Genomic DNA, 25,413 nt, shown 5'->3' with positions numbered 1-25,413 from the left:
AGGCATAAAACACATATTAAAAACAGTCGTAACTAAAATAACCTTTAATTAAAAAATTTAAAAAATCAGCAATTTTTCAAACTGGGTATGTTTTAGTGTTAACAACCCAACAGGTGACCTCTGACCTTTTTTGTGAAGAGGGGGATCTTTGTCCTGGCTTTCATCATCTCTCTTCCTGTTTCCCAGGTCACTTGTATTTACCGTCACCGTGGCTTTGATCTCTAGCTGTGCTGACTTCATGCGGTCATAAAACACCCGGAAGAACTTTTCTGATTTCTTGTCTTCTGTCAGACGGCAAAAGAATGAACGCTGGAGACACGGAGCAAGAAGAGCAAAATGAAATTATTCTATAACTGCAACAATGTGGTGTCACTGTGCAATGGAAGAGAACATTCTAGTGCTGAATTATTTGCTGAAATTTGTTGATGTTCACTTATAATGTGAAAAATAAGAATGAGGGCTCAAATAATTTACCAACAGAAAATAAATCTGCAAATATTCTGATAAGTTTATATGGTACAGAGTTTATGGCATGAGTTTTTTTTTTGTTTTTTTTTAATATAGACAAAACACTAAACCTAAGAAGAAATTAGATCCCTGGAATTAATTTTTTACATTTAAGAGATAAAAGCAAAAAAAAAACAGAGGAAGTGAAACTGTTTTCCAATATAAATTACCCCACAGTGTCAACTAAATGAAAAAAAAAACCAAATTATTTTATATTAGAAAACTATTCATTATGAAATCATAAACTATTATATAACTGTAGTCAAGCAAGTCTGGATTTACTGTGATGTGAGGATTTAAATGCTGCAGCGATCGCTGTGGAATGAGGTCACGCAGAATTAGGACACTTCCATGCCCGATGTATACACTGCGTCCCAACCCACAGGTCTGTTGTTTTGATTATGTAAGAGCTGTTAGCAGCACAGCCTATGGGAAGGCTTCGAGCAGCCAAAGCAGCCTTGCTACACTAAAAAGGGTGAAAAATGACATGAGAGGGAGAAGCCTGGCCTACTTACACAGATACAGAAATGGAGATGGTGTTGAGTCGGGAGGAAAAAGCTCGAGGCAAAAGACAGCTACCAAGGACTGAGTAAAAGGGGCTAAAAGGAGGGAAAAAACCTATGATTGAAAGAGGGGAAACAAGAGCAAGTGATAGGGAGGGAGAAATGTTATCAGACGTGGTATCTAGGCCAGCTCGCAAAGTTTGTTACATAACCATATGGCCTTTTCAGGTTAGCTGTGGAACTGGGCTAGTTAAGAAAACAAATACAGTAAATGATAGTCACATGGAAAATGTTAAGCAAAAATAGACAAAGCAAGCTCTGTTTCTCGTCCTCTGAAGACACCGTCTAAATATGTTTGTACTAAGACGATTCCATGCGATGCAATTTAATTTTTAACAGACTCACTGTGCTAAATTTTTCTTTCAAAAATAAAAATAGCGACAAACCAATTAAAGAGCCAGAAGGAGATTTTATGTGGCTTATTAACAACTCAACCAGTTTTGAAGCCTAGTTTCCTTCAAGGAAACAATGACATAACTGTGCTTTTGCCCCAAAGGCTTGTGCCCCACCCTGGCCCTCCACCACTGCGCAGCAGCCCTCTTGCACGTACACACTCTGCCAACTTAGGGACATGGAGACAGCAGCATGGGGAGGGGAGAGCTAAAAACCAAGGCCATCATGCAATAAACAAGTTGATGACAAAGTGAAGAGTGCAGAGAAGGGATTAGCTACAACACTGGCAGCCCACTCACTGCTCATACATCACAGCATGCCTGAGGAGGGAAGGGTTGAGGGGACAGTAATGGTCATGCCTGTCTGTCTTTGCTCATATAACTCTGCCGTCCATCAGCTGGCCAAAACGTGGGCCTGCAGAGGGGCGAGGAGGAAGGCAGGGTGCAAAGGGTGAGAGGCATGAGGAGCGGTGCTAGTATAACACACAGTGATTAAACCAGAGCAAACATAGGAGAGCGCTCGCCATCACTCTCTCACCCTTACCATTACATAACTCAAACACACACACACACACACACACACACACACACACACACACACACACACACACACACACACACACACACGCACGCACACACTCTTGTTACAGTACCAGCACACGCAGGCTGGAAAGCACATACGCTAATCCGCCCACTGACTTTTACACTCAGGAAAGTGGGTCAGCTGTCTCCGCCATAGGCACATGCCAATTCAGAGAGGACACACCCACATATCACACATGCTCTGCAATACAGTATTCTCTCCTAAACTCTGTGGACGCCAACTTTATCCTTATGTAATCGTCAGTCATTCTCACAGCCTATCATTTTATTAAAATACCCTATGTCGGAAAACTACGTTCAGTCATTTAAATTCAGGCCTTCCAGGACTAGCACATTGCTAAGCAAGAGTATTTAAAAGGGTGAATCAGTTTAAACTGAGGTAATGCAATTCATTGTGGTAGAGACAGAGGAGGTGAATGTTTTGGGCATTCACCTCCAGAGTATTCTTTTCACGTTACAACACATTTTTCACCTGCATCAGAGCTGACTGCGTATATTTTTTTTTTAACACCAGTTCCTAAGAACTGAACAGAATTGGGTGACTCACTGAAACAAAGATGTGCGCATAAGTAAGGGACACCACAGTGGAGGAAAAACACCACAGCAAAGCTTTCATCTCATGATTTCTTCAGAAATGTATGTGACAACAGTCAGAAGTGAAAGCCTGTACTTTCACATCTAACCACGCTGCTACATGTGTAGCATTTGGATGCTCATCCTCACACGCTGGTTTAGAAAATCTGTGCTGCTGTATCGAGACACCATCTGTGTTTTGATGGCACTTGAAAAGAAGACGACTGGCATAATGGAGAGATGACGTTATGGATGAAGTAACACATGGTGGTCAAGGCAAGGAGAGAATGTGGTGATAGTAACAAAGGAGGATAGATGAGAGGGACAGACATGTCACGGGCCCCTGCAGTGTTGGGTAAACACAGAGCCTGTCTGTATCTATGGAGGCAAACCCTAAGTGGAAAGAGACAGAGAGGAGCAGGACGGGGTGGGGGCGGACAGCACTGAAAAACAAGGTCATAGCGCTTTCCCTTCTCTCCTTCCGTTCTGCCACTTGGCATCAACAAAGGGATGTTATGTAACAGCTATTTATACTCGCGCTCCCCTTTCCTTTCACCCTCCCTCTCATGTCAGGCAGCACCACATGTAAACCAAATGGAGCTGCTGCTGCTGCTCTGCGCTACTCTCCTTCAAGACCTTTTCTCCATCCCTCGGGTTTCTTCCCTCTCCTTTTAAACGAGGCACCTCTGCAATCAGATTTGTCTTTTTTTAGACTCACTACACTGGTTTAACGCACCTGCACATCAAGTGCTTTGGAGGGAAACGGAGCAGCATGCCACGCAGTTAGAAGCCAGATGGCTGACGAGTAAAATGTTAAAAGTTGTCATGTCACAACAAAATTCACAGCTGTCTTGAGATCTCTCATAGCTGTAGCCACAAAAAAAAAAGCAGCCGTGTGACCGAAATAAATTGGTGAGGCAGAAACAAATGCAAGAGGCTGAATGTAAAATATAACTCCTAGTGCTTCTGTGCATTAGCCTTGCATGACAGCAAAGAGCGTGTGCGTGTGTAAGGGAGTTAAGCGAGCATGCAGCTGGTTTATTCTGTGTGGTTTATTTCTGTGCACTATGTAGGCCATGAGTAAATTGTTAACGGTGTTATGTGAGTACAAGATACCCAAGATCCAACAGGTGCTCAAGCTCAGCATGTCAGTCACACAAACCAACTTATATTTCCCTTGGTGTGCTTCCTTGAAGAGAGGAGAGAGCAAAAGAAATGCTTCGTTTTAAATTCAAGCTTTAACCCATCAGAGACAATCATCATTTCTGTATTTACAGTGATGTACCCAGGCTTTTATCACAGGCTTCCTTTGGACCTCTTAGGATACTATCCAGTAAGTAAAAGAATATAAATATTTGCACTGTATGGTGCGGTTCTAGCACTGCAGGATATCTTTCCCTGCAAATAAATCCCCCTTTCCAGAACAAACTCAAGAATGCGAGAGTAAGAGGAGCTCCAGTTTTTCCTCAGTCCCCTCTGTGTTTCCTCATCCCTCCGCCCTCTCTCCCCACTGCCCCAGTTCCGGAGGCCCAGCATGACCCAGTTTGGGCCGGCAAGAGAACGCAAGGGAGCAAGGCTGGAATGTTTTGAAGGCTGAGACATTCCTCATTGTTCATTCACACAGACCTTATGTAACACAGAGGCATCACGTGACGTGGCTCTGCAGTAGCCGTGGGAAGCCAAGGCATTATCTCTGAAACAGTGGCTTCCTCTAATCTGATTATGCAAACTCTTTGCTTACCGAACACAGACGGACACACACACAGAAAGATGGGGATCCACCGACAGAACGACAGACAAAGAGACATGAAGAAGACATGCAGGGAGAAACAGAGAGTTTAGAGTGGCTCAGGCTGAAGCAGAAAGCATTTATTTACAATACCTGATGGACATCTAATAAAGAAAAAAATATTGAATTTTTTATATAATTGTCTACTACTGACATTATTAGCAGCCCGTCTGATCTCTCAGCTAAATGATATAGTGCTAGACGTGAGGGGAGCTGCCTCAGTAATGTACATGTGCAGCTATGCTGGCACACTGACCTACATACTGAAGATTGTCTAGTAATGAAAAATTCCTTCCATTACACACTGTGTTCTTTACACTGACTGCATTGTAGCAGATCATATGTAAAGTATATCATTTGTAGAGTGAGATGAAAACCTAGACATATAACTGTTGTTTCATAGTAGACAACAGACACAGAAAATGTTTCTTCAATTTTTAGAGCCCATACTTATATGGTAGACATTTTTGGTTAACTGACCTGGATGGTGGTATTTCCACCCTCAAGCAGCGCAATAGCTAAGAGGATGCTTTCTTGGAAGACTCGGTCACTCGTGGTGTTCATGATGAGGTCAATAACCAGGTCGGAGGCTCCTTCTTTGTCCAGATGACACTGTACCTCCGCCAGGCTCATTTCCCCACGACTCAGGCCCCCAGGTCCCCCTAATGCTGCATGACCGAGACAAATCGGGGGACAAATCAGAACTGGCTATATCAGGTGTGTGGTGTTAATTTCCATTCTGACCTTGTTTATTTGGCAACATTTCCTGCAACTAAATGTGAACTCAAAAACTGTAACCATCTGGCCGCCAATTAAATAATTTGCAGATAATACCAAAAAAATCACATGACTCCATGATAATCCTGGATCAGATGCTGGATACACTTAGTGATTTAACAAACTGATAGAAACACAAAGAAAAACACCATTTTGCTCCTAACAAATTCATAGTTCTATTAAAACATACCATTAGGTTCATATGTATTTCAATGATGAATTATGGGTTGCTTTTGCAGTACGCTTCGGGACATTGTTCATTTGTAGCATGTGGATAAATCTGAGTACATAGTATAGTCCTGTACACTTCATCCCACTACTTCTATCAGCAGTCACATCATCAATAAACACTGGTGACCCGGTTCTACTGGCAGCCACACATGATGTAATATGCGTTGGCTCATTAGCCGTTTCTCTCCTTCTCCATACCTTTTCCATCCATCATTCTGGAACAAGGTGATCTTGGTTTCATGTTTCTAAAGATTTTTTTTTTCCAGAACAGTGCAGACTCTTTTAGATGTCTTTTGGCACAGTCTAATATGGCCTTCTTGTTCTTGAGTGTAACCAATAGTTTGCACCTTATTGTGAACCCTCTGTATTTCCATTCATAAAGGAGACTTGATTGTGGGTTTTGACACCTACTACTCTTCACTTAGCTGGTTATGCAGCTGTTTTTCTTAATCAAGGAAGAATTCTGTATTCATTCATTTTGATCATTTTCTGTGGTCTTTCAGGCCTTTGGTGTTGCTGAGCTGGCCAGTGCATTCCTTCTCTTTAAGAATGAACCAGAGTGTTGAATTGGTCACTTCTCAAGTCCTCAGTCAATATTCCAAATCCATGCCAAGGTCATACAGTGCAATGGTCAGAGAATATGTAAAAAGTGTAAAAAACCCAAGGGTACATCTCAGACTGTACAGGCCTCAGTTAGCACGTTAAATGTTAAAGTTCATGACAGTACAATTAGAAAAAGAAGAAACTTTTTTTTTTTTGTGTGGCAAAAGGTGCCAGGAGAAAGCCTCTTCTCTTTAAAAAGAACATGGCAGCGAGGCTTCGGTTTGTAAAGTTGCAAACTGAACAAACCACAAGACTTCTGACCTTTTGGACAGACAATAATTCCAAAGTGGAGATGTTTGGCAATACTGCTCAGTGACACATTTGGAGAAAACCAAACTCAGCACATCTGCACAAACAACCACATAAACACCAACTGTCAGCAAGGTGGTGGCAGGGGGGTGATGATGTGGGCTTGTTTTGCACCCACATGACCCTGGCATCTTGCAATCACTGAGTCAACCACGAACTCCTCTGTATACTAAAGTTTTCTGAAGTCAAATGTGAGGACCTCTGTTAGACAGCTAAACCTTGGCTGAAACTGGGTCATGTGACAGGACAATGATCCCCAACCACAGCAGCAAATTTACAGCAGAATGGCTGAAAAAGAAAAGAATTAAGGTGTTGCAATGGTCCAGTCAAAGTCCAGACCTCAACCAGAATGAAATGCTGTGGTAGGACCTGAAGAGAGCTATGTGTAAACAAATGCCCACAAACTGCAATGAACTGAAGCAACACTGCGAAGAAGAGTGGGCCAAAATTCCTCCACAGCAGTGTGAGAGACTGATAAAGAAACTTCAAGTTACTTCAAGTCATTGCTGTTAAAGGTGGTTCTACAAGCTATTGAATCATGGGTTCCTCACATCACTGTAAAACGTTATTCTTTGCTAAACAGTCCTCAAACAGAACAAAAACGGTGGTGTTATTAATCCTTTACTGACCACCTGTGCTGTGCAACTGTCCAGTTGTGTTATTCATTGTACATGGCTTTGCCTGCACCCCCCCCCACCCCCCACCCCCCCACCCCCCCACCCCCGGAGGCCCCAGCTTCAGGCTACATATGGAATCTCAGTCTGGCTCTTGTTTCTGCAACAGGTGCAAAGACTGTTTTCACAGGAAGTAGCAGCTCGTCACCTAGCAACAGTAAAAAGTGGATCATAGAGGGGATGGGTTTACTTCCTGCTGTCTGGAAGATTGCCAGCATGTTGGGGCACATGGGAAAGATGGTGAACTGGGTACAACTGTAATCATCGCTGGTTTTGACTTCTGTTGAAAGAGTTTTTGCACACACACATCTGAGCAACTCGTCACAAGGTGAATCAGGGACCTTAAATTTAAAGTGTCCTTTAAATCACTTCTTAAAACACATTTCATTTTTTTAAATGTTTTTCAGTGATCTTTTTGTGTGTTTTTTTTTACTGTTATTGCCTTTATTACCTTAATGGTATTTTTTATTGACATTTTGTGTTCTGTATTTTCAAGTCCTCTTTGTCTTTAATAATAATAATAATAATAATAATACAACTGCTAGCATTCTTGCCATTTCAGACACAAGCTGTTCAGCTCACCAGGTCGACAGACTTATAGCACATTGTACTGACACCAGCACAGTGCCCCTCCAAATCTATAGGATGATAAAATGTCTCACATCACAATCAAAAGTAAAAATCAACCAACAGCTCAAAAAGAAGGAGAAAAGAGATGCACTGCTTTAATATTTTGTCTGCAGATAGTAATAAAGTAGCAATAATGATAAGAATATTTTGCTCTATGTGCTCAAAGGGCAGTTCACAGCCCAACTCAGGAGCTGATAACCAGGTCAGGGCCAGACAGATAAAGTCCCATCCTTATATAACAAGCCTGAAAGAGGCTTGGCACGCTACAACTTCAGAGGCAGAAAAAAAATTGGAAAAAGTTGATCTAGACTTTGCTCTTAAATAGTAGCTGTAGTCATATTTGGCAGCACAGTCACCCTCCTCTTTGGCAGTCGTTTGGTTAATGCTTCACACAGACACCAGCTCTATTACAGATATTGAAATGTGGCTTCCCTTGGCCTTTCGTGCAGGAAGTAAACACCGCTGAAAAGAATTAACAACAAACTTCTGCGCTGGTTGTCAGAGATGAGTAACAATAGTCGTGGCATCCCACCTGATTGGCTTTTGCCCGGTCCAACCTGACCGAGGGGGCCATTGCTAAATGACGTCAGGCTGTCCCTCCGCCCACCACTCCTATGGAAGTTGCCATAGTAACGGTTCACCAGAATCTGTCTCAGCGCCTCGCCCTGCGAGAGAAGAAAGGAAAGGATGTAATGATGTGATGTCTGCGATGGGAGCGAGAGAAATAAAGAACAGCTTGTGTAACGGGATAACATGCATCATCAGTGATGTATTGTGCATTTCAGTTCTCTGTGAAGACTGTAGAACATCACAGCCTCAGAATTTTACCAACTGCCTACAATTATGATCACACTATGTCAACAGTTCAACTTTTTATCCTAAATATCTAATTTTTTTTTAAATCCTAAAATTCTATGCAGGACAAACTTTTAGGTATGACATAAAGTTTCTGCTATTTACCACCTACATTACAATATTGTTATGGGTATCATCACAGCAGTGACCCTGTGTAGTGACAATGTGAGGTCCTGATTTTCACTTAGACAGACCTGGGGCCAGCCCTCCCACACTGTGACTCATCCACTGTCGAGCAGTCAGCAGCACGACTTTGGCGTTGTCATGGAAACCGCAGCCCATAGCTACCTGACAGACCTCCCATGGGATAAAGTGAAGGAAATGAAAGAGAAAGGTTTTTTTGTGTTTGTGTGCAATTATGTGCAAATCATTGTCAACTGTGGGTGGTCCTTGATAGCCGATGGAGGAGTTATGCAAGCTCTGCTGCCGTAGTTATGCTCCAGAGGTCAGGATTACTTTATGTAGGAGGTGCGGAGAACACTATTCTTATGGTTCATTGGTTGGGGTTAATCAATGGTATGCATCGTGTTTAACGGCAAAGCACAATCAGATGTAGTCAGAAAACTATTCCCTGATCTCTGAAGTCATGAGGCATGAGCCGAACTCTTGGCATTTTTAACAGAAAGTCATTTAAGCCGTCAGAACAAAGCAAGTCTAGAAGGAAGTCTTGCCACTTGGCATACATCTCAACCTCTAGACACATGATTGGGCAGTTATTTTGAAGCATTATCTAAATCAAAGTTCATCTGAATGGTCACCAGGAAATAAAAACTCCATAAAAGATGCAAATTTTGCCCTAAAATAAGGTTTTATAAAGCGTTCTACTTCTACTACCAAACAGGTGTTTCTTTATAATATGTAAATAAACGCAATGATTTTACCATAAGAAAGGCCTGTGGAGTATTAAAACATACATTGCTTATTTGATATAACTGCAAAAACGCATGCAAGATGCCAGCAGTGATGATGTCTTGTTACATATATTTAATGATTGATTAAATGCTCAGTGAATAAACCTGCTTGAAAAAATGTTTTTTTCTTGGAGATGAGACCTATATATTAATGTATATATCTGTGGCTGCCTCTAACAATACTGATTAGACATGCCTGAGGCTCTGCAAAGTCTGTGCTTTGTCATAAACACTATTAGAGAGAGAAAGCAGAGGAAACACGTGATGTTTCCTTTCATCAGTTACACAATAACTGACTGATTTGTTGGATGTTACGCTATAAGGAGAGTTATCATAAACTCAACTGGCAAAAAGAGTCAGAAAGGGGTCATTTTTCATTCAATATGCATGATTGCTTTACATCTATGAATCTCATCAGTGTTTGGGTTTTCAGTTAAGTTGCCATGCTCTTAAAAGTACATACCCTTTTCTGGTCCTCCAACAACTTCTCAGGCTGATTGTGATCCAGGTGCTGCGTGCAGTGAGTAGTGTTAGCATAGTGGTTGAACAAATACAAACACAGGGTTAGTGTTAGAAACACAGAAAAGGCAACTGTCAGGTTAATTACCACATCTTGTACCTATTCAGCTGTTTCAAGTGGCCATGCAAAGGTCTGCTCGGTGTGAGTTGCCATGCGTTTATTGGTAAGGCAGAAACCAAGGCAGCTTTATGGCTGCATAAGGTAAGGAGAGCTGTTATAGGAGATGTGTGCAGCGTTGACTGTGTTGAAATGCTCCAGTGAGATTAGATGTTTTCTTCATTTTCTCAATTCCAGTACTATCACTGTATATGTTTCATTCCACAGGCTAGACTCTAAGTGTCTGTCCAACTGCACTTTAGTTTTTAAATCTTTAGTTTTTAAATCTTTAGACTTGAAATAGAATAGTGAATACATTAAGGTGGCAAGTCTCGGCTTTGAGCAGGTAACAGATAAAACATTAACCGTTTTCACACACAGGGCTCAAAGTTTAAGGTTTCAAGGGTATTTGGACATTTACGCATGAAGTTAAACAAAACCACTGAACCGCAGAGTTCTGTTGAAATGCACTCCCAGCTTTGAAAAACATGCTAGGTTAATGCTGCTAATGTCAGCCTAGGACATGACTGCAAAACAGATTCTTAATCTCAACATTCAACCACTTCCTGATTCAATAAGGGTTAAAAAAAAAAAAAATCATACACTGTACAGCTGATGACTGCTGAGAATCTCCAACAGAGACACTGGCAGATGCTTTTTTTTTAATCTTCCTTGGTGATGCCCTCCAAGTCTTCACAGCAGGTACCTTCAACTCTTGTTTTATGTATGTCATATGTGGTCTTTAAGTAGTGAAACACATGCCCAACAGGACTGAGATCAGACAAAAAAAAAAAAAAAAAAGAGATGAAATTTCATCCTGTGACTTTTCACTTATTTGGCCAAATCTGAGTCTGCAGACAGTTTCTGTATACCTCTCTGTTGACCTATTGATTTGACCAGCAGCAAAAAAAACCCCAAATAAATACGAGTGGACAGGTTCCATTTACAGCCGTAACAACTTAAGCTATATACATTTTTGTTTAACCTGTAACCTGGTCTTATGAGAATCATCTTGTAGTGAATCTTCTGAGGTTATTGTCATGTCTTCTCTTCAGTTTTGACCACAAAACATCAACGCCTACATCCTGGGAATCAGTCATAACGTTTTGTTTTTCAGAAGAATTGCTCTTCTTGCATACCTGGTTGGCTGTTATTTCCTTTCTTTTTTGTTTTTACTTTGCTTTCCTGTCTACATCTTTTTTTTTTTCCCCTGAATTAACCCAACTATTTTGTCAACGCAGTGCAACTAATGCAATGTTTTTTTTTTCCTAGGGTAAATATGAAAAGTAGGCAGCGCAACTTAGAATAGCATAAACTGACAAAAGTAAAAAGCATAGCCCTGTCTTGCAGAGAGTCATGCCCAAATAGAGGATGAAACATATTTTGCTTTTCTTGGAAACAAAATAAGCATTTATGATGATTGCCTGAAGCATTTTTAACAGGGAGTAAAAACTGTATGAGTCAAGAGAAGGTTACTTTCGAGTTTAAATTTTCCACTTTGCTTCCTCAAACAGTATTTCCTTTCTGAGTTATGGACAGCAACTCAATGGAAGATTTCCTGTGAAAGCGCCAGTAAATGTGAAAGTGTGATTTGACTAACTCAGACAGAAGAAACTTAAATTTAGCTTGAAATCAAATGATAATTACAAATGAGGTCAATAGGGTGAATGCAATAGGGTACATATTTGATTTAAAGTCTAGGTAGAAGGTAGAACCTTTTCAATTTTCATATGCACCCCCAGCTATAATTTTAAGATGGCACTGAAACGGTTCCAAAGACTGATTGCTGGCTTGCCGTGGACTCCGTTATTGGTTGAACAGCAATGTCACAAGTCTGTCACTGAGCTGTTTCCCAAAATGCCCAACTCTTCTTTTAATCATTTAGAAAAAAAAAGCTGAATCAAAACTGAAATCACACTGCAACTGTCAGGTAGAGTCAGGAATGAGTAAATACAAGGTGAGAGGCAAGGCTGTTATCGTTAATGAAAACGAACAAAATAACAAAAACTGAAATTGAAAAAACATTTTTGTTAACTGAAATTAAAAAAAAAAAAAGGTAATTAAAAGGAAATACAATAACTAACTGAAACTGTATTGTGGGTTGTAAAACTGACTGAAACGAATTGAAATTATAGATAAAATGGGAGCGCCATCCGGCACCTCACTGTGTGTGCGTCTGTGTGTGTGTTTTCACCGCGCCAGTCTGCAAAATAATGGCAACAGCAAAAGTTGGGAGAAAGCGGCAGAGTCTCATATGGGATTTCTTTGAGTACGATAGTGAGGCAGAGAGAAGCAAGTGTCTTGTTGTGGATGATTGCAAAATGTGTGGAACACTTCTCAAGCAGAAAAACGACACCAACCTCAAACTCCACATGAGAAGAGCGCACAAGGTAGCTACGGAAACCCCTCTGAACCTACACAGTAACCTACGACGTGACCTGTGCGCACCTCTCAGGAAATGCAACTACACGTCGGGCCATGCAGCCCACAATGATTGCGATTAACCTGTTCACCATGTTGAGTCCTCTCGTGCATTTCCAGCTACTTTTCACCGCAGTTTTTTAAAAATTTATAATTGAGAGAATAACAATCAGGAATAATAATCAAAGCATTAACATAAGGACTCACAAATGTCAACATTGGAGGGAGATTGCTGGAATGGATGTGAGGGAATCAACAAAGTGACCAAAAAAAACAAAAAAACAGAGGGACAAATATGTTTGCAGCCAAAAAACAAAAAAACAAAAAACCTGACCATAAAAAGTGAGGACCAAGGAGGGGAAAAAATCCCAGCATTTTTTGTTTCTGAAGAAGAAGAAGAAGAAGAAGAAGAAGAACCTTTATTGTCATTATACTTGCATACAACAAAATTTAGTTTGACACTCTCCAAAAGATAAAAAAAAAGAAGCAAAAGTATTTACATAAGCATATGGATATTTAAGAAGAAGCAAACATATCTACATAAGCATATGGATATTTACACAATAAAACCAGTACAATTTTAAAAGTATGGATTGCAAAATAAATAATAAAATTAATTACGGGTGAAACGGTTGTATGACGATGTGCAAATACGCAATGTCCAAGTTTACAGTCTATGAGGTGTTGAGATGTGCAAATATGCAGTGTTCGGGTTTACAGTCTATCAGGTGTTGAGAGGAGTAATGGAGGCCACAGCTCTAGGGAAGAAGCTGTTTCTCAGTCTATTCGTGTGAGCACGAATAGCTCTATAGCGCCTCCCAGATGGTAACAGAGAAAACAGATAGTTCCCAGGGTGTGTTACATCCTTCCTGATGCTGTCAGCCTTGTTCTGTTGACGGCTGTTATATACACTGTCCAGGTTAGGGAGTTCGGTCCCGATGATACGTCCTGCCGCTCTGACCACCCTACACAGGTCCTTCCTCTCTGAGGCTGTGCAGCTGGAGTACCACACAGTCATACAGTTGGTGAGGACGCTCTCGATAGTGCTGCGGTAAAAGTTCACCAGGAGTTTTTGAGGAAGCTGAGCTTGTTTTAACTTCCTCAGAAAATACAGTCTTTGATGTCCTCTCATGATCAGGTGCGAGGTGTTCTGTGTCCATTTTAGATTGTTGGATATGTGGACCCCAAGGAATTTCACACTCTCCACACATTCCACTAGTTCTCCAGAGACGTGAAGGGGGTGATGTTCTGACATCTTTGTTCTCCTGAAGTCCACAATGATCTCTTTTGTCTTAGAGGTGTTAAGTACTAGGTCATTGACTTTGCACCATTCACCCAGACATTTCACCTCATCCCTGTAGGCACATTCATCACCATCTGTAATTAGGCCAACAATGGTGGTATCGTCAGCAAATTTAATTATTGTGTTGGAGGTGTGGATTGGGGTGCAGTCGTGCGTGAACAAGGTGAAGAGCATGGGGCTCAGCACGCAGCCCTGTCGACCGGCACCGCATAATGCAGCTGCTACAGAGGCCCAGCAAAGACCCTGCAAGTCTAATTAGTGAGTCTCTAACCAAGCTAGCCTCTGAGCAGCTCCGACAGAGAACCAGCATCATGTGGTGTATAACATCAAAATGAAGCTGGATTTGAGCTTTGATTCCTTCAAGCTGCATTCTGATGTTATACAACACATGCGAGGTATTGTTATTCTACTGCACTGACGCTGACGTTTATTGGGAGTTTACTGTAGAGTTTATTGGGTTTTGGAGTTTATGTTTTTCTTAATGTCTGTGTAGATTCTCAGTCATCCAGCTCATAGTAGTCTCTGGAGCTTGAAAAAGGCGACTGGACTTCTTTTTGTTTCTTGAAGACGTTTCACCTCTCATCCGAAAGGCTTCTTCAGTTCTCAACCAAATGGTGGAGAGACCCAGGTATTTAAACCCCTGTGGGCGTAGTCCCCTGGAGGTGGTTATGACCCTCTATTGATCATGTGCGTGAACACATGTGCCCAGGTGTGAAGGGGGCGTGGGTCATATTTAATCAGTGGTTTCAGTTGAAACCAATTTAGGACTCCGCTCCATTGTTTCCTGTGGCCTATTGAGGTCACTGGAACAAAGGTGTGAATGGGGGTTGAGACATCTGGGAAGGGAGCTCAGGACAGCACTGTAAGCGGGGGGAAAGTTGGTGACGTAATCCACCTCCTCTGTTCAATGATGGTTGTTCACAGTGGACATAGATGGCTTCTTTCACTCCTCTTTCAAACCATCTGTTTTCCCTGTCCAAAATATGAACATTGGCATCCTCAAAAGAGTGCCCTTTTTCCTTCAGATGCAGATGTACTGCTGAATCTTGTCCTGTCGAGGTGGCTCTTCTATGTTGTGCCATTCGTTTGTGAAGAGGCTGTTTGGTTTCACCAATGTAGAATGTGCTCGGACCTCTACATTGGTGAAACCAAACCACTCTAAAAACTAATTTAAACTAACTAAATTAGAGAAAAAAATAGTTACAATGAAATAAACCCAAACTATAATGTAAAATCCAAAATTATTATAACCTTGGTAAGAGGTTCTCAGTTTGAACTATGCTCTGAGAAAGATCCAGTCCAATATCATATATACGGATGCGTTGTGTTTCCATTTTAATTTCCTAAAGTCCTCCTGGCTGAACCAAAACAATCGGAATTCAGATTAGACAACATTTAATAGTATTAATATTCAGTAACTCTATATAGTAGCGCTGTACGCTAAGGGAAAATTCAGCTAGAATATGGTACTGCTCTGCATACACCGTTATGTAAAAGGACAGGGTATGAGGGCAAGAGAGGGGAAAAGACAGGAAAGGGGCGATGGGGTTAGAGTTACATAATCACTCCAAAAGAAACCAGGCCACTAAACCAGTGACACAGAGATGCTTACAGAAGCCATCTGGACAACAAGAGAACTAGTGATAAACAGAGGGGGAATGAAAGAGAATAAAAAAGCATGCTATAGTATACGTACAGACTGAGATACACAGATAACCCCAGGTTCTCAAAACCTCTCGGTTGCAGCTGAACTCAAGTGTATGTTATCTACAGTTGTGATCAGAAGTTCATATACAATCCTCATGGACATGAATCCCACAGTAGTTTTGGGCTCTTAATAATTTCTTTGAATTGTTCTTTGTTTCAGGGTGAAATGATTGCACAGCAGACATCTTTAATGACTTAGAAAAAAAAAAGAATTGGGTACAGTTTGAAGTTTGAATTTAGTTTGGATTTTTGCTAATCCACACAGAGTCAAAAATATACATACTGGCTCAAACACACTATATTGTCAACAGTATTTGCACGTCTGCCTTCACACACATATGAACTGTAGTGACATCCCATTCTGAATCCATAGGGTTTAATATGATGTCAGCCCACCCTTTGCAGTGCTTTGCAGTGTATTCCATATAATAATCATTTATATATATATATATATATATATATATATATATATATGCTTCTGTAAGCATCTTCAACTCTTCTGGGAAGGCTTTCCACAAGGCTTAGGAGTGTTTTATGGGAATTTTTGAAGTGCTTTTGTAAGGTCAGATAATAATGCTGAGTGAGAAGGCCTGGCTCGCAGTCTCTGCTCTAATTCATCCCAATGGTGTTCTATCGGGTTGAGGTCAGGACTCTGTGCAGGCCAGTCAAGTTCTTCCACACCAAACTTGCTCATTCATGTCTTCTTGCTTTGTGCACTGGTGCACAGTCATGTTGGAACAGGAAGGGGTTATCCCCAAACTGTTCCCACAAAGTTGGGGGCAAGAATCGTCCAAAATGTCTTGGTATGCTGAAGCATTAAGAGTTTCTTTCACTGGAACTAAGGGGTCGAGTCCAAATCCTGAAAAACAACCTTCATGGCTGAGTTGCAGATCGCTTTCACTTTGCTATAATACCACTAACAGTTGACTGTGGAAAACTTAGTAGCGAGGAAATGCTGGAATTCACTGAGCTCATGAGAGCGAATCATTCTTTTACAAATGTTTGTAGAAGCAGTCTGCATGCCTAGGTGCTTGGTTTTATACACCTGTGGCCACTGAAGTGATTCAATTATTTGGATGGGTGAATGGATATTTTTGGCAATATATCTACATATACCTCCACTAATACTGGTTTTAATGTCTCTTAGCAACTTGCACTTCTACCAAATACTTCTGGTAGCCATCACAAAGCTTCTGGTAGAGTTCTCATTGAATATTTAATCTTGATGTGTGTTTGGGACCATCGTCCTGATGGAACACCCAATTGTTTTTATATTTCAACCTTCTAGCTGTTGTTTTGAGGTAAAGTTGAAGAATTTAGAGGTAGTCCTCTGTCTTCATTATTCTATCCACTTTGTGCAATGTACCAGTACCACTGGCAGCAAAACAGCCCCAGGGCATGATGCTACCACCACTGTGCTTGACAGCTGGTACAGTTGGTACAGTGTTGGTACAGCTGGTAAAGCCTCACCTTTACTCCTTCAAACATACCTCTTGTCACTGTGGCCAAATTGCTCAATCTTTGTCTCATCTGACTGTAAAACTTTCCTCCAGAAGGTATCTGGCTTGTCCATGTGAGCACCTGCAAATTTCAGTCGAGCTTAAATGTGTCATCTTTGGAGCATGGGCTTCTTTCTTGGTCAGCACCCTCTCTGTCCATGGCAAAGTAAAATTTGCCAGGCACGCTGGTGTTCCAGCAGATTCCAGCTCCGCAGGTGGCAGGCTTGAGCCTTGGTAGTTGCTGGGTTTATCGTGAACATCCTAAACAATTTCCAGTTGTTTGAACTGAACTGCATTTGTTTAGAAATACCTCCGAGAGAGCTTCCCAGCACGTGTAAATCTACAATTCTCCTTCTTAGATCTTCACTGAGTTCTTTGGACATCCCCATTGTTCTATCAGGCAATCCAATGAGTGCTGTCAAACAAACTACTGGTTGTAGTCAATCAGGATATCAGCAGTGAGAAATTAATAGGCTTTGACAAGGCCTATTCATTTCTTAACACTACTTATTATAAGATTTAAGTGAGTTTATGTATATATTTGAGCCAGTATGTATACTGGTGACCCTGTGTGGTTTAGAGAAAATCCAAACTATAATCCAAATTATTGCACCCTAGAAAATGAACAGTTCAAAGATATCATTAAAAGCCCCAAAATACCATGACATTCATGCCCAAAAATGAGTGTATGTAAACACAATTGTATATGGAGATTTAAAAATGGCTTGAAACATTTTTAATACCAACAACTTTGATTTACCCAGACAGAACCCACGCAGGCACAAGCAGAACATGTAAACACACAGAGAGGCCTCAGCCAGCCAGCGGATTTGAACTCAGAACCCAGGACCAAGACATGCATGTTAGGGTAACTGGTGATTCTAAATTAGATGTAGCTGTGAATGTGAGTGTAAATGGTTGTCTGTCTCTCCACGTAAGCCCTGAAAAAGAATGGCGGCCTGTCCAAGATGTACCCTCCCTCTTCCCCTATGACAGTTGGGATGGGCTCCAGTCCAAATTTGACCCTGAATAAGATAAGAAAATTGATGTATGTATGTATGTATATATGGATAGAGCTTTGATTTACCCAGCTCAAAAAGGTCATGTTTGTTACTGGAAAGTCAATGACGCTGTTGAAGAGACTGAAAGCTCCACCTCCACCTAAAGTGTGAAAAATTGACAACTATGCTTTTTAAGAATGAGACACTTTGCTGGGCAAAGTGAGAGGCAGGTCATGATGGTAATTTACTCTGAACTACAGATAAATGAAGGGAAAAATTCCAATAAGTAGCTGGTGTTCTACTGAAGAGATTATTACAACTCTTCCAGAAGATCTAAAAGCTGCTTAAAGACTTTGGATTGAAATCTGATTACTTTAAAGGCCTGAGCATGTTAATTTCACACTTGTGCCTTGTACAGAAGCATCTGAATTCACAATATATTTTTACGTATTTATTCAGCCTTTTTGCATTCATTTGTGTATCATCAAAGGCTCTGCAAGTATTCAAAGATGACAGACAAAAGTTGCTAGCTTAAAGGCAGATCTGAAAAGGAGGAAGAAATTTACTGAAACAAATATTTAGAAATAAAAGATCTTAGTTGTCATGAGGCAATTAGCTAGAGTACTGACAGGGACTAGAAAGAGAGAGCATATTTCTCCCATATTGGCTTCTCTTCATTGGCTCCCTGTTAAATCTAGAATAGAATTTAAAATTCTTCTCCTCACATACAAGGTCTTGAATAATCAGGCACCATCTTATCTCAAAGACCTCATAGTACCATATCACCCCAACAGAGCACTTCGCTCTCAGACTGCTGGCTTACTTGTGGTTCCTAGGATACTTAAGAGTAGAATGGGAGGCAGAGCCTTCAGCTTTCAGGGGCCTCTTCTGTGGAACCAGCTTCCAGCTTGGATTCGGGAGACAGACACCCTCTCTATGTTTAAGATTATGCTTAAAACTTTCCTTTATGATAAAGCTTATAGTTAGGGCTGGATCAGGTGACCCTGAACCATCCCTTAGTTATGCTGCTATAGGCCTAGTCTGCTGGGGGGTTCACATAATGCACTGTTTCTCATTCACCTTATTTACTTTGTTTATACTCCACTCTGCATTTAATCATTAATTGATATTAATCTCTGGCTCTCTTCCACAGCATGTCTTTCTCTCCCCTCAGCCCAACCGGTCGCGGCAGATGACCCCCCCTCCCTGAGCCTGGTTCTGCTGGAGGTTTCTTCCTGTTAAAAGGGAGTTTTTCCTTCCCACTGTCGCCAAGTGCTTGCTCATAGGGGGTCGTTTTGACTGTTGGGTTTTCTCTGTATTATTGTAGGGTCTTTACCCACAATACAAAGCGCCTTGAGGCGACAGTTTGTTGTGATTTGGCGCTATATAAATAAAATTGAATTGAATTGAATGCTTTAAATACTAATATCAGCACACCCTGGGTATTCCTGATATAGCATAGCTTACACTGGCTCTGTGGTAAAATTGTTTGTACAGTCCTAAAAAATAGGCAAAAAAACCAAACAAAAAAAACATCTCTTTACTCTTAGACATAACGTCTTCACAGTAAAGTAATCTCTCCCCAAACCATTATTAAAAAGCAGAACTGTTTTCAGTTATGTGACCATTCTAATGTGTTCTAACATGTTTCTTAACAGGAAAGAGATATGCATTTTGTTTGTTGGTGCGTGTGCGTGTGTGCGAGTGCGTGTGTGTGTGGGGGTGAAAAAGCAGAATGAGACAGAGCTGGTAAGGGAAAGTGACAGACAGACCTAGCATGAAAGAAGAAAGGGAAAACACAGAATATGCTCATGAGTTCTTTGGAATAGCTGAAATGCAGATAATGGGATTTAAGCACACAGAGCCAAAACGCAACACAATCAAGTTCAGCTTGAATCTTGCAGGTTTGTAAATTATTATCTGCGCATAACAGCAGCTATGAGCTATTAAATTGAATTTTTTTCAGTACTTCTGATAATGATCGAAAAGTTTATGCCTTCTGCTCATCCTAACACTTGTTTCATATCAAGACTCTTATCAAGCAGGGTGTGATATGAGATGTGACTACGGTTTTCAGTGCTGAGACTTTTTGACAAGCACAACAGCTGATTTAATCCCAGCATCAGACATAACAGTGGGGCAGAGTTCAGCATCAGGTTGGGGGCTATGCAACAGTGCGGGATCAGCATCTTTCACAAGTCTACAGACAGACATGTTTTCCCTGTCACTACATCAAACTGCATCGCAAAATGCTGATCAGAAGAGATATATGCTGCTCACCACTCCCTGGCCTCACCACAGAGACCACAGACTAACCCTTCACATCTGCCACATCCGCCCTAACTACAGTTTACAGTGTATTCCACCAAACTGGAATCTCCCCAGGGCAAACCCCTGATCAGTCTCACACCTCTCAGTTCAACATAAAAGGTAAAAAGTATGTGGATACACACATGCATGCATGCACCAAAAAAAAAAAAAAAAAACTCATTCTATTTTGTGGGGTTTTTTTTTTTTTTTCTGACAGTGCATAAATAAAAACATCTTTGCAGGTGGAGGTTGAGTCATGTTTAAACCAGCAGTGAATGACATGAAAACTGGGGTTTACCACTCGATTGCTTGTTTTGGGCAGACAGAAGAGCAGATTAAATTAAAAGGCTGCGCTCTGTCATTTACATGGTAGCTGACCTAGTTCTATACCAGAGCTATAAAATGAATTGACCAGAGACGAAAAGCCTGCTGTGAGAAAATGTGTTAAATAAAGCATAAATAAAGCAAGTAAAAAAAAAAAAAAAAAAGATTATTATTGCAAGCCAATCCACAGACTGGTTTATCATAGGAAGAAACAAGGCAGTGAAAGGGATGATACGTGCCTTTTTTTCCCCCCAGCATGGAAGGCTTGCATAACTGCTTTGACTAGACCACACACATCAGGGCAGGTGAAGCCTGAGAGTAGAAAGCCTAACACTGTGTATCCTGAATTCCTCTGGCTCTTACATAACTCTGACAGTCAAAGAGCAATGAATTTAGCTGATATTCATCTCCCTGACATTTAGCAACGGGATAGTAACGCACACACCAGGGAGGTCAAAAATATACCTCAGGCTGTCTCTGTTACCAATTCTCCTTTTCAAAAAATGCCTCTATAATACTTTGCAGACACTGCTGCATAAATTTACTTAAAGTGACCCATATAAACTACATTTCCTGTTAAGCACACACAAACACCTATCTTCTTTTTGTACCATATATCATGCTATTCTGCTTTTCTCAAAAGATCAACAGAAGAGCCAGCTACGTGCTTTCATATCACACTTACGCAAACATTCACAGCCAACTTCATTACGTTTACACAGAGTGGGTGTGTGTTTGCATCCATGAGAGAAAGGGTGTGACTGGAAGTTGGGGGGGGGGTTGGAGCAGTTAAGGAATTGTGTCACAATGATTTATTGAGGCCAAAAGGGGGAAAGAGGTGAGAAGAAATATGAAAATTAGCACATGGGAACTAAAAGGATGGGTTTCCACTTTCCTGCCACACAGGAGCTGCTTTTCATGTGCAGACAGAGATACAACACATGACAGAAACTCATACACCCCCCCCCCCCCCCCCACCCCCAACCCCCCAGGCGTGCACATGCACACGTATGCGTGCACACACAACGGCACTGTGGATAAACAGCTTCTCAACACTTTTATTGGCAATTACTGCTGAAGGTCACACATCAGCGGCGGGGCTGAGTTCCAGGAAAAAAAAGCCTGGTTCTTATGTAACCTCAGCCCAGAGTTGGCAGGGACCCAGGAATCGTGCAGCTCGCAAGCAAGGAAAACTAGGACACAGCCTCAGTGACTGCCTCAGCCCTTCACAGACCAGCACATTCATTAATGCGTGCATATTCAGAGCACACACAAAGTCACAGTGCCCCCTGTTGGAGCAGGAGATACTGGGGAGCGAGAGTGACACCCCCCTCCCCCGCCCGAAAGAAAGAAAGAAAGAAAGAAAAGCTCAAAGGACAGTAAACCATCTGCATGAAAGAGGAAATTAAGTGATGGGGCTTTTATGGTTTTAATACATTAACAGTTTTTAACATTAAACAGGGAGGGAGTGCACTGTTGTGCAAAGATATGGGATGCCAATCTTTAAACTATTAACAGCTTTAGAGCATTGAAGTCTGAGCAGATGCACTTTTTTAGAAAACTGTTATGGCATTTAATTTGCGTTTGTTACATTCTGCATTCTTACAGCCATTCAGTTATATTTTCTTAGTCTCTGATCACTGATCTCTTAAACTTTCTGTAAAATCGTGTCTATTATATAGTCTTCTTTTTATAGTGGATCTGTATCACAATATAACTTTATGACTCCTCTTGTGTTATCAGTTTTCCTCTAATTTATCACAAACGAGATCATTTTTAACTGGAGTTAAATGCTGAATACTGTAAATGTGTCCAAAAATGGCTTTTTAATTGACATAGTGAACATTCTGGCAGAAAGTCAGGTACAGTGTGAGGACAGTGAGTGGAGACAACTACAGCACTGGCACCTAGCCCGAGCAGTAAGTGACTACCTTGGAAACCCGAATGACACAGCTCTGTTGAGCAACCCGCAGTCAGCAACAGCACACATCTCCCAGCCGCTCTCTTTCTCACAGTTTTCAGTTGATCTACACACCGTTTTATGGCAGACAGGAGGATACAGCAGGTGTTTAAGACAGAACGGTCTATGACCGTTTGTTACCAACTGTGCCTAAACCCCCATGAACTACAACACAGCCACAGCAGCTGCTACAGTAAGTTAAGGTTAAAGAACAGCTAATATAGTTACACAGATGTAACAGATGTTCAGGGAAACAAGGGCATGAATTGAAGATAAAGGGAAACAACCTTAGGCATATCCATCTCATCATCAAAGGCCCTGAGCTGAAAGAGAACAGAAGGTTTCAGGGTTTAGATAACAATACAGGAAGGAGGAGGTTAAAGCAGAGGTCAATGATAAAGCATATCATGTTAGTTAAGTGAGGTAAGACTGCTGAAACAATCAAATTCAGCAGCACAGATACAGTGCTATAACCATGCATATTATTTGTGCATGGATATTAGGTAAAGTGAGTATAATTAGTACGGTCTCACAGAATGTGACTAGCCCTGTCTTACTGACACCAATGACAAGCCACATCACTTCAAAAATAATGGTGGGGGTATGTGCGATGTAGTATATGCGATGCAGTGTGAGTGTGAGTGTGAGTGTGAGTGTGTGTGTGTGTGTGTGTGTGTGTGTGTGTGTGTGTGTGTGTGTGTGTGTGTGTGTGTGTGTGTAAAATCTATATACCCACTTTGTGTCAGATTGCTGTTTTTGTGTGAGGACTTGCTTGATGAAAATGCATCCTTTTATTAGTTTTTTGCTTCTCTTTCAGTTAAAGTGATGAAGACTGGTCTTCTAAAACTATGAAACTTAGTTCCTGAAAAGTTTATTTTTTAAAACCCAGCAAAATACTCTCAAAATACCTTTGGAAATAAAGAAATAAAAAAAATAAAATAGTAAGAAACTATCAGTGTATTATATTCTAAATCGGTATTGATACAATAAAATATATGCAATGTGAAAAATGTACAGCACAGTCATACCGCCTACAGTGAAGTGAATCATCTCCCCATGGAAATACAATATGCCTGTGCTTGGCAGCATCTCCTACCTTCTCTCCATAACCTCTGTCTTTAGTCATCATCTCCCGAAGTGTTTGCAAAACTTTAATGCACAGTCTCTCCTCGTTTTCCTCCAGCAGCTGCTTGGTATGTTTGATCAGCCTGCACATGCACATTAGAAATTTAGTCCAATTTCTAATGAGTAACCTTAAGTTTTCAATCATAAATTCCATAGATATAAGCATTCCTTACTTGCATATAAATCCTCCGCTCTCGCACTTCTTGCGTGAGTCTGTGTTCTCAGGGAAGAGCAGCTCAGGCCGATGCAGCACATCCACCAGAACTGACAACTCAGCCTGGACGAGAGGACGCAGACGGTCCTCGAGAGCAGACACAATGTCCTATATTACAGACAGAGAAACACCCCTAATGTTTGTATGCATAAAATTACACGAATCTGCTCAAACTCAAACAAACTTCACCTGCAGCCTCTCTATAATGTTCCTGTAGTCCCGTGATGCGGTCACTACAGAGTCTCTCCGTGCAGCATTGCGAGCAGTAAGTCTCCAGCTCATGGCTGTCTTCTGGACAATGTTATTGGATTTCACAAACAGGTTGTTCACCTGGTTGTCCAGATCCACGGGTATGGCTATTGCTCTGCCTTTGGCTGGTGGGTTCACAAAGACATACAACATCAGTGTTAAGTTACGCTAGAACAAATATAAACTGTTAAACCTTCTGAATACGATGGACTGATTTTGAGAAAGACCTTGATCTTACCAACATCTGAGAGCACTTTGATACAGTTCTCAACATAGCCCTTCTGGGCTGGCATCAACCAGTTGCAATGATAGACCCTGAACACAGCCTGCAGCAGCTGCACAAACACTGGTTGTCTGGTCTGAGTAAAAGATACAAGAGAACCTGTAGTTTATTAATAATATTTTTATCTAGTTAGAAGTAACATCTCAAAAGAAATATTATCACTCACTCATTCACACACACTGCTGTAGCTGAGCTGCTGTGACAGTACTGAACACTTGGTGGACAGTTACATTCCCAACTAACCCATCAAGCACGCCTTTATCCAAATCACCCCAGTGAAAAATCTTTCACATTGTAAAAACACCCAAATCTTGACCAAATCTCGACACCCAGACCTTCTGTGTTCACACTTAAACTGCAACAAATACCTGAAATATTTTCCCCAAAAGAGAAGCCTGCAGCAGAAGACATGAGGATGGAAAGTAACTGAGATGGAAAATACACACATTTTCCAGTATAAATCTATTCATTTCAGAGACAACTGACATTCCAGTTAACATATCAACTGTGGTACTCTACAGTGTAAATCTTAAATCTGTGACCTGCAATAATAATAAAAACAACAATAATGATAAGTCCAGGCAGCTCTCACGCACTCACAAGAGAAACATTTTTGAACTATCATCTCATAATTACAGACAGACCACAGGAAACATACAGATGGGTGACAAATTAAATAGAAAAAAAGACATACAGTAAGGGGTTAAACCACTATGTGCCAGAAGAGCAGCTTAAAGGTGCCCTCTTCAGTTCTCTGAAACATTACTGGAGGAAGGATTATCATTCTTCGAAAAGTTGTTTCCTCATTTGCTGTTTTGATGATAGCAGTGGAAAACATTATCTAACACAATGGTCCAAAATTTCCCATAGCCCACTCATTCGGTGGGGTGGGCTATGAAACCATAGCTCAGTCATAAAATGATTCATATCATTTTTGTGCTCGTCAACCATTCAATGACCCCTGTCGATGAAAGCACTGTCATA

The 25,413-nt window shown here is 41.1% G+C and overlaps 1 protein-coding gene across 1 annotated transcript in view; it reads right to left on the bottom strand.

Annotated features, from left to right (window-relative positions):
- LOC115780998 (inositol 1,4,5-trisphosphate receptor type 1-like) overlaps positions 1-25,413 on the bottom strand; it is a 77,537-nt gene that overhangs the window by 18,968 nt on the left and 33,156 nt on the right. Inside the window, exons 35-43 of the mRNA XM_030730477.1 lie at positions 24,385-24,505; positions 24,087-24,271; positions 23,857-24,005; positions 23,655-23,766; positions 22,846-22,881; positions 9,881-9,928; positions 8,184-8,316; positions 4,908-5,095; positions 126-309 (exon numbers count right to left, since the gene is read on the bottom strand). Coding sequence (XP_030586337.1) covers positions 126-309; positions 4,908-5,095; positions 8,184-8,316; positions 9,881-9,928; positions 22,846-22,881; positions 23,655-23,766; positions 23,857-24,005; positions 24,087-24,271; positions 24,385-24,505 — 1,156 coding nt within the window. The remainder of the gene's footprint in view (positions 1-125; positions 310-4,907; positions 5,096-8,183; positions 8,317-9,880; positions 9,929-22,845; positions 22,882-23,654; positions 23,767-23,856; positions 24,006-24,086; positions 24,272-24,384; positions 24,506-25,413) is intronic.

This window comes from Archocentrus centrarchus, chromosome 5 (assembly GCF_007364275.1).
Source record: "Archocentrus centrarchus isolate MPI-CPG fArcCen1 chromosome 5, fArcCen1, whole genome shotgun sequence".
NCBI classification, from domain to species: domain Eukaryota; kingdom Metazoa; phylum Chordata; class Actinopteri; order Cichliformes; family Cichlidae; genus Archocentrus; species Archocentrus centrarchus.
This window is presented reverse-complemented; position numbering and strand designations above follow the sequence as displayed.